At 41.5% G+C, this 10,360-nt stretch overlaps 1 protein-coding gene across 3 annotated transcripts in view; it reads right to left on the reverse strand.

Annotated features, from left to right (window-relative positions):
• LOC129762332 (putative aldehyde dehydrogenase family 7 member A1 homolog) overlaps nucleotides 1–9,239 on the reverse strand; it is a 33,442-nt gene extending 24,203 nt beyond the window's left edge. Inside the window, exons 1-3 of one of the 3 annotated variants that reach the window (XM_055760516.1) lie at nucleotides 9,144–9,234; nucleotides 9,034–9,081; nucleotides 7,386–8,769 (exon numbers count right to left, since the gene is read on the reverse strand). In XM_055760516.1, coding sequence (XP_055616491.1) covers nucleotides 7,386–8,768 — 1,383 coding nt within the window. In that variant the 5' untranslated portion in view covers nucleotide 8,769; nucleotides 9,034–9,081; nucleotides 9,144–9,234. Of the gene's footprint in view, nucleotides 1–7,385; nucleotides 8,770–8,821; nucleotides 8,937–9,033 lie in introns of those variants that run through there. The other 2 variants (XM_055760515.1, XM_055760514.1) reach the window with 2 other exon arrangements.
• Between the last annotated feature and the right edge of the window lie 1,121 nt (nucleotides 9,240–10,360).

Here is a 10,360-nt window from a genome sequence, read left to right on the forward strand (position 1 = left end):
TAGGAGTGCAAAATAGGAAGAGACATTCTGTGCAGTACTGTCAACGTTTTCGTCTGCGAGGAAAACAGACTGGTTTATCGATTCCGGCGCAAGCGTGCACATGACAAGCCATCAGGAGTTGCTAGAAAATGTGAAATCTACGACTGGGACAGTCGTTGCTGCCAATGGGAACAGCATGAGCGTGATTGGAACGGGCTCGGCTATCTTAAGGCTGGCATGTCAGGAGGATAGCATCCCTGTGCAGGACGTCAAGCTGATTCCGGATCTTTCAGTCAACTTACTCTCCGTGAATCAGATCGTTAAGAAGGGTTACACAGTAGTGTTTTCAAACGCCGGATGCAAGGTGATCAATTCAAACGGTGACACTGTGGCTACGGGTAAGCATGAAAACGACTTGTTTAAGCTCGAACTGCGACAGCAGAATAGCGCTTTGGTATGTCCCTCTGCAATCAGTCTGATGATGTGGCACCAGAGGCTGGGCCATCTGAATTCAAATAGTATTCGCAAGCTAGCGAATGGATTGGCTGATGGAATGAAAGTCGTCGATACGAAGGCAGGAGACTGTAAAGTATGCCCAATGGGAAAACATTGCCGGCATCCCTTTAACAAGGAAGGTTCTCGCGCCGCAGAGGTTCTCGATGTAGTTCATACCGACATCTGCGGGCCCATGGAACATTATTCACTTGGAGGAAATAAATATTTCCTAGTATTCGTCGACGATAAATCCAGAAAAATGTGGGTGTATTTTTTAAAGACGAAATCGGAAGCAGAAGTTTTGAGAAAATTCAAAGAGTTCCACGCAATGGTTGAGCGACAGTCTGAAAGGAAGATGAAAGTGCTTCGCAGCGACAATGGAATGGAGTACCTCAACAAAGGTTTTCAGGATTATTTAAAACTGCACGGTATCCAACATCAGAAGACAAATGCTTACACTCCACAGCAGAACGGAATGGCGGAGCGCGCTAATCGCTCTATAGTTGAGCGAGCTCGATGCTTATTGTTGGAAGCTGGGTTAGCAAAGGCATTCTGGGCCGAAGCTGTTCATACTTCCGTTTATCTCCTCAACCGTTCTCCCACGCAAGGTCACGATTGTACGCCGGAACAGGCGTGGACTGGAAGGAAACCGAATCTGTCTCATCTGCGAATATTTGGTACAAAAGCGATGGTACAAATACCGAAACAACGTCGACAAAAGTTGGATCCTAAGTCTCGGGAGTGCGTATTCGTTGGTTATGATGATAACACAAAAGGGTATCGGCTCTACGACCCGCAATCGCAGAAGGTGTTCACTAGCCGGGGTGTCTGCTTCATTAATGAAGGCGTACCAAGTCCAGTCGACTGTGTGAAACATCGGGACGTGATAGAGTTGAGCTACGAGTTTAACGAACAATCAGCTGACAACGGTGTGGGCGATCACCTGTCCGAAAAAGGTTGTGATGCCAACGAGGACGATGTCTACACGGACTGTGAGGATGATACAGTGATCAACGTGACTCCTGTGCTCCCTCCGCGCAAAACTTCACATCCACCTCAGTCACAGGTGTCGAGGCGTAGCGGTCGGGAGCACAAACTTCCAGGCAAGTACAATGAATTTGAGGTTTCGTTCGAAGGTCTGCCGCATTTCCAATCCTTACAGGGTTCCGATCAGGTCGGAAATAACCAACCGAACCGAGATAATGAGTCGATGCAGCTCGACGTCCAGGAACAGTTAAGTGGAGTCGCAACCGCGATTGATATGGCCGTAGCTAGGAGTACACTAGTAAACGATGATCCGGCAACGCACCAGGAGGCCCTGTCCCGTGAGGATGCAGTTCTGTGGAAGAAAGCGATGTGTGACGAATATGAGGCACTGATGGCAAATAATACATGGACCTTGACAGAATTGCCACCCGGTCGGAAGCCGATTAAATGCAAGTGGGTCTATAAAACCATGCATGATGCGAATGGCAACGTAGATAGACACAAAGCACGCCTAGTTGTGTAAGGTTTTTCGCAGCGAAAGGGGGTGGACTACGATGAAACTTATTCACCCGTTGTACGTCATAGTTCACTGCGATACCTTTTTGCCTTGTCTGCTAAGTACGGGCTTTCAATCGACCAAATGGACGCTATGACAGCCTTCCTCCAAGGAGATTTATCGGAGGAAATTTATATGGAACAGCCTCCCTGTTTTGAGAATTCGGGTCAACGAAATGTGGTGTGTCGATTGAATAAGGCACTTTACGGACTTAAACAGTCCAGTCGCGTTTGGAATGCCAAGCTTGATAAAGCGCTACAAAGCTTCGGGTTAACAAAATCAAAATACGATCCATCCCAGCAAACATTAAATCGTATAACTTTGCACATGATAAGTCACATATAATTTCGTATCAAATCACAATCGCATAAAATATCAATCAAAATATCGATCATATATATCTAAAATCGCATAAAATGCAAAAACACGATTTTCCACGTCATCGATGGATTGAGTGGTAACGTTGTCGTATCAAATCGCATATCAGTCCAAAAAGCATCGCATATCGTTATATATGGCTTTATATGCGTACAAAATATGGAATATACGTATATTGCCTCCACTTTTGTGTGTATATGCTAGTTATCTGCATCATATATCATACAAATGTGTCTTGGTTGTATGTATATCGCCTCCAATTATAGCTATTCATACGACTTAATGTTTGCTGGGATGTCTCTATTATCAAATAGATGAACGACGGATTCTGTTCGTCGCAATATATGTCGATGATGTGATAATTTTCTCTAGCTACGAAGCGCTTACGAGGGAAATCAAGACGAAACTGAGCAAAACTTTCCGTATGAAGAATCTAGGAAAGGCAAGCAGCTGTCTCGGAATTCGGATTACTCGTGAGAAAAACGCCATAGCACTGGATCAGGAGGCGTACATCGAGTCAGTGCTCACTCGATTCAACATGCACAATTCGAAACCTGTGTCTACTCCGATGAACCCAAGCGTTAAGCTGACCAATGAAACTATCCCGCAAACCGCGGACGAAGTTGAAAAGATGAAAAGGGTGCCTTTTCAGGAAGCAGTGGGCAGTATTATGTATCTCGCCCAGTGTACTAGACCCGACGTTCTCTACGCGGTAAATCAACTGAGTCGCTTCAACACAAATCCTGGACCGATGCATTGGGATGCTGTGAAGCATTTGCTTCGGTATATACGGGGCACGGCCAAGCTTAAGCTACGCTATACGAAGGAAGGAGATTTCGATTTGAAGGGTTATTCCGACGCTAGTTGGGCTTCAGACCTGGATGACAGGAAGTCCACTAGTGGATACATCTTCATGCTACAAGGTGGTGCAGTATCTTGGTGCTGTAAAAGGCAACCAACGGTAGCTCTCTCTACATGTGAGGCGGAATACATGGCGTTGTCAGCTACTGTTTAGGAAGCCATGTGGTGGCGTGGTTTGATAGCTCAGTTTGAATCAAAGAAAACTGTGGAACTATGTTGTGATAACCAGAGTGCAATTTGCATTGCGAAGAACGGTGGATACACACCACGTACGAAACACATTGACATCCGTCATCACTTTATCCGGGATGCCTTGGAACAAAAAGCCGTTACACTGAACTACGTGAGCACCGATCAACAAGTCGCTGATGGTCTGACGAAACCTTTGGACCGCATCAAGCTAGAACGCAATCGATCAGCGATGGGAATAAACGCATCAACTTAAGGGCGTGTGTTAGAATATAAATAAATAAGCTGTGGTTTATCTGGAAATTATCTGTGCTCCCTTATGTCACTACTACCAGTATGTAGCTAAACGCAGTTAGCGTTACTTTTTCACTTTTCAATAAACGGTTAAACGATACAGACGCTTTTCTATTCTTCTCTGCGCGTTGTTTCTCTCCAATAATATGTACTATGCGTTTGTATAATCTAAGCTATGTTTCAATTTAGTGAGTGGCTAGCAAAACAAAACTGCAAACTCTACAATCAACGCAAAATCGATGTTTGGAAGCTGTTTACAAAAGGCCTTCGTTGTATTCGACCATCGGGCTGCACCTGTGGTTCTTCCGATTTTAGCACTCCGTGATCTTCAGTCTCTAGTCCAAATGCACAACATGCTCACTAACTCTGCTGCTTTACACATCCAATCTCTGGAAGGAACTTCTCATCGATATCCGTTGAGGAAACAAACTATTTAACAATTAGACGTCCAAATACCGAAGCAACAAAAAACATTTTTCACCTACCATGGAAAACGCCTGTTCAATTGAAAAGTGGCTGTTCACCATGGAGGTGTGGCTCAAAACAGCGTCTGATCCCCATGTCAGGGGCGGCTGATCACTGCATTCGTGCCAGCGGGGACTCTAAAAAGATCTGTGCACACCGGTCCTCTCTAGGCCTCCGGTCTAGAGATTGGAAACTCGGAACATGGAACTGCAAGTCTCTCAACTTCCTTGCAAGTACCCGAATTCTTTCGGAAATATTGAGAGCCCGCAATTTCAACATCATAACACTGCAGGAGGTGTGCTGGAAAGGTTCGATGGAGCGATCGTTCCAAAGTGGGTATACCATCTACCAGAGCTGCGGCAACACACACGAGCTGGGTACAGCTTTCATCGTGATGGGGGAGATGCAAAAACGGGTGATTGGCTGGTGGCCGATAAATGAAAGAATGTGCAGATTGAGGATGCGAGGCCACTTTTTCAACATCAGCATTATCAACGTCTATAGTCTATATCAACGTCTATATCAACGGCTAACACCGATGATGATTAAAAGAGTTCTACGCGATGAATTGGTAGGTTCAGTCCCCATCAGCGAACCAACGGAAGCGGCCTAAGACTTATCAACTTCGCTGCATCCAAGAACATGGCCATACGTAGCACCTTCTCTCAGCACAGCCTCCAATACCGTTACACCTGGAGATCACCACAGCAAACAGAAACACAAATTGACCACGTTTTGATGGACGGTCGGCACTTATCGGATATCATCGACGTCAGAACCTATCGTGGCGCTAATATCAATTCAGACCACTACGTGGTGATGGTCAAACCGCGTTCTAAACTGTCAGTCGTCAATAACATAAGGCACCAGCGTTCATCACGGTACCACCTACGGAGCCGAACGTTGCTGCAACATACTCGCAGCGTCTCGAAGCTGCGTTACCGGAGGTAGACGAACTGGATGCTACTCCCCTCGATGAATGCTGGAACACCTTGAAGCAAAAATTGGCAGCACAGCAGAGACCGTCATCGGGTCTGAACAACGAGGACAACGGAACGAATGGTTTGACGATGAGTACCGAGCGCTCCTGAACGAGAAGGATGCAGCACGTGCAGCCATGCTGCTAATAATAATAAGCTAAAGAACCATAAAGCAGCTGGTAAGAATGGCCTCGTTGCGGAACTCTTCAAGGGAGGTCCGGGAAAACTTGTAGAGTGTATGCACCGGTTGATAGTCAGGATTTGGGACACAGAACAGCTACCGGAGGAGTGGAAGGACGGGATAATCTGCGCCATCTATAAGCATGCGGAGCTTGATTTTCAACAAATCTTGTCAGTTTATCTGCTTCGCCGACGACTTTGTCTACCTTGCCTCGTTGTAAAAACTGACAACAACAATAGCCGTGAAATTCGAAGACGCATAGTCAATGGAAGTCGTGCCTACTGTGGGCTCCGCAAATCCTCAAGGTCTAACAAACCCCGAACCCCATGTACAAATCCCTATTTCGACCGGTAGTTCTCTATGGGCACGAAGTGTGGACGATGCTTGAAGAGGACTCACAAGTGCTTGGTGTTTTCGAACGCCGAGTGCTCAGAACAATACAGAACAATACAATACATATATATGTTAGTTTCTGTTAGTATGTGTACGCGTTAAAAACTTGAAAAGTGCGGAACCGACTGAGCTCAAAGTTGGATATAATACACAAGTCACTTCAAGGAATGTTGCTACGGCATAAAAAAAATGAAAAAATTAGAGAAAACTTATTTATTATATGGCCATAGTGCGTTTCCGAAATTAAGCTTCTAATGAAAATCGACTACTGTGTTCTATATGAAGTAAACATCTTTTTTCCAAGTGTTTGACAAAATCGTGAACTGAAATTATGTTTCAAAATGATTTCCAATTTATCGATTTCCCTCATCTATTTCTATCTCTCTCTCTTTATATATATATATATATATATATATATATATATATATATATATATAGTGAGAGTCAAAACTCAAAAACTCGAAAAGTACGGATCCGACTGAGCTCAAAGTTGGACAAAATATACAATTCATTTCAAGGAATGTTGTTACAGCGTGAAAATAGAAAAAATAGAGAAAAATGATTTTTTATATGGCCATAGCGCGTTTCCGAAATTAAGCTTCTAATGAAAATCGACCATTCAGTATTGAATATGTGTTCTATGTGATGGAAACATGTTTTTTCCAAGTGTTTGAGAAAATCGTGAACTGAATTTGTGTTTCGGAATGATTTAAAATTTATCGATTTCCCTCATCTACATATATAAAAATGTTCTGTTCGTTTGTATACGTGTCAAAAACTCGAAAATTTCGGAACCGATTGAGCTCAAACTATGATACAATATGCAAAACTATAAAATCATCTAGGATTGTTGTTACAACACGAAGAATTGAAAAATTCAACTCAACCGTGCAACCACAATGTGCCACAGCAAAGCGTGGCAGGGTACAGTAAATAAATAAATAAATAAAAAATTGAAAAGTGAACAAAATATGCAAATGTTCAAGCTGAAAATCAAATCCTCCTTGCGAAACAGTCTCGAAAACTACATTTGATAAAAATCGAACGAGAAATGTTGAATCCTCGATCTAGCTCAATAAAGAGCTCAAACACCCTCTTCAAAGAGAGTAATCTCACTGAGGGTGAAATGGAAGGCCGTATCCTGTTAACCCTCTTAAGCCCTGATGCAATATAAAACCTTGATGGAAAATAGAGTATCCAATCCACTATACCAGAAATTATATCCAAGGATGGTGCTAACCGAGAATCATTATGAAAAACGCGGATATATGATTAATGAATTATTAAAAATGAATTGTAATTATTATAATAAATTCTGATACAAATAAATAAATAAAAATAAAGTATAAAGTATTACAGATTTTGGAAGCTAGCTAATACACCTGATGGTAATGTTTAGGAAAAGAATTTGTTTGAAACGCACTAATATACGCGTATCTTTGAAATTGGAATTCAACCAATTGATGGAACGGAGCGGAAAATTTTCCGTATCTGAGTTTTCTGACCAGACAAAGAAGTTTCCTGTTAATGGATTAATAGTATAGCTCCTAACTATGTTTAATAAAAAAATTGTAATGAATTGTAGCGTTGATATCTTCAACTTTTTTAAAGAAAAAATCGTCCTTACCTGGAATGCACTACCAATGTTAGCAGTAAACAGAGAGGATGATAATCCATGCTCCACTTCGTTATTCCATTCAATGGCTTCGTCCAAATTTTTAGTTTTCAGGATGTACACAATTGGAGCAAAAGTTTCCCTGTGAACCACGGGAGAATTGTGTGGTAAATTTGTGATGATAGTGGGTTCCACAAAAAATCCTGGTCTATTTATCACTTTGCCACCGCATTCAATACGTCCTCCTAACTTTAGTGCCTCTTCGATGGCACGCTTATAATAAATCACAGCTTGTGAATTGTGCAGAGGGCCATAAAGTGTAGATTCTTCTAGGGGGTGACCAACTCGTTTCAACAGGTTATTATAACGATTTGTCAGTTTAGAGACAAACTCATCATACAATTTTTCATGGATAATAAGACGTCGGGTGCTGGTACATCTTTGCCCTGCTGTACCTATACATCCAAAGAATGCCGCGTCTAAAGCCATATCGGCTGGAGCATCATGATTGATTATCAAAGCATTGTTACCGCCAAGTTCCAGCAAACATTTTCCAAATCTTCGTTGAACTTCAACACCAACTTCGCGTCCAACTGCAGTACTGCCTGTGAAGGACAGAAGTTTAATGCGTTCGTCAGAAACCATCCTTTTTCCCACTTCGTTACCACTCTGACAGAGTGTAACAACTGGTGGTAAATTATTCCGCTTCAAAACACTGGATAAAATCTTCGTTGTAGCGATGGATACTAGAGAAGTGCTTGGAGCTCCTTTCCAAAGAACTGAATTGCCAACAGATAATGCAATAGCAGCATTCCATCCAAACACTGCACAAGGAAAATTGAAAGCAGAGATTACGCCAACTAATCCCAGGGGATTCCATTTTTCTATAATGGTGTGCTTTGCCCTCTCCGATGGCAGAATTTGGCCAGAAAACATCCTCGAGAGCCCTACAGCATAATCACAAATGTCGATAAACTCTTGTACTTCCCCAATTCCTTCCGCTTGGATTTTGCCCATTTCTAGTGACACCAGTTTTCCCAGTGGTTCCCTATATTTTCGCAACTCATCGCCAAACTGGCGAACAATTTCACCACGGAAAGGGGCCGGTAGGTTTTTCCATTGTTTGTAGGCGGCACTACCAATTTGAACACATTGTTCCAAATCTTCCAAGGTGCCTGTTTTTACTTCTGCAATTACATTTCCGCTAGCAGGGTCGATCGATGTAATGGTATCACCACTTCCAGTCCAGTTTCCGTTGTAAACTCCATCATTAATTTTGCTCAAACCAAGATCTTTGAGAAACGAAAAATTATCATTTTCCACCAAATATGTTGATGCCATTCTATATGTTTGAAGATGCTTAGGTGTGTGGATGCGTAAAAATGTTGTAATCATACTGAAATGAAATAATTGTGTAATGAATTTCTCGATAGTCACAGCGGCTCTACTTGAAACAGAACTGATTTGCAAGGTTGTCTCTTGGAAGACTGAGCTTTGCCATGAAACAAAGTGAAGAGAAAAATTATTGACCTTATCTCCTTAGAGCATTATCAGAGTCAACTGGCATGCAAAGTGTTGGTTACCGGTCGACGTGAAAAAAAAGATAAGACATTTCTATACCAAACAAGAATTTTGTAACTTGATGGCTTATGATACTTACTTGTTACTTGTTCTCTGTCTTTTTTATTCGCTGAGATATTTTCGAGAACTATTAAATCAGTAGAATCAGTATATCATGTTTGGTTATACTAATTAATAAAATAGATTTACTTTCGTTTGTATTTTGAATTTGTAATAAATTCGAACGGTTTTTGAACTACAACAATTTAATCTTTCTTGATTGAGTACGGTGCGATGACTGAAACTGGAATATGTTCATTACTGATAAGAATATGATTCTACATGGACAATTCAATTTTTTGATTCCGGTGAACTTAGTTTTAAATTCATTTAGGATAATATACTTTGTTTAAAAACATGAATATGTATATTCGTATACTTGTAACATTCGTTTCGAGTACCTGTCGTCTCGTTAAAAACTTAAACGGCCATAAAATTGAGTGAACACTGTCAATTTCAGCAATCTTCCACATGGTTTCATTGTGTGTATGGAAAAACACGACGATAAGACTGGTTTATTGACGGTTACTTTTAAACACATAACATCATTTTCTCGTTCGAGTGCAATCTAGGCTCAGAAGCAGTGGGAACAATTCGCTATGTCAATTAGGGTTTTTGGATCTGGAATCACTCATTAACATGGTTTTGTGGTTTTACCACAATAATTTTCTCCACGACGTAATACGCTCGAGCGCTATGCAGCGTGATCTCCTGGCAATTTTGCCGGTTTCACGAAATCCAACTACAAATTTTAAGCCGGGGATGAACCAAAGGATATTAACAGGAAATAGTCGTATATTTTCATTGTCTTTCCAGATAAGTGATCAGCGTGTTATTGTATATGCTAATAACTGATTGATCAATTTCCAATTTTAAGTGGAAATACTACTTCTTTCTTATTTTTTACGGATTGTTCGCCAAAAAACCTCAAAAAACCTTCACATTTTGCCTAGCTTAGTCCATATTTATATTATGATTCTCAGAGTCGAGAATGATTATCTACATTGTCATTGTGTCGACGTGTTAATTTTAACTTTATCTTCAATCATGCTTGGAGATTTCTAGTTGAGCTTATTGAAACTCTCATATTGTTGTACAAATTTGAAATGTTATCGGTAGGATGAAGGGACCTACCGATGATGAGAGCCCCCGCAGACTGTAGATTTTTCAATCGACCAATAGTTTGGGTGAAGAGGACGCAGACGAGACATACAGTCGGCCGACTATTTTCGAACAATTTGCTGCTTAGCAGGACTGTTCACCATTGAAGAAAACGTTTGCAAAATGAAAATATTGTCCAGAAATATTATTATTGCCTTCGTACAATGGAGTAGGACAATCAAGAAGACATTGGGCCTGATTCTCTA

Source organism: Toxorhynchites rutilus, chromosome 1, assembly GCF_029784135.1.
Source record: "Toxorhynchites rutilus septentrionalis strain SRP chromosome 1, ASM2978413v1, whole genome shotgun sequence".
NCBI classification, from domain to species: Eukaryota; Metazoa; Arthropoda; class Insecta; order Diptera; family Culicidae; genus Toxorhynchites; species Toxorhynchites rutilus.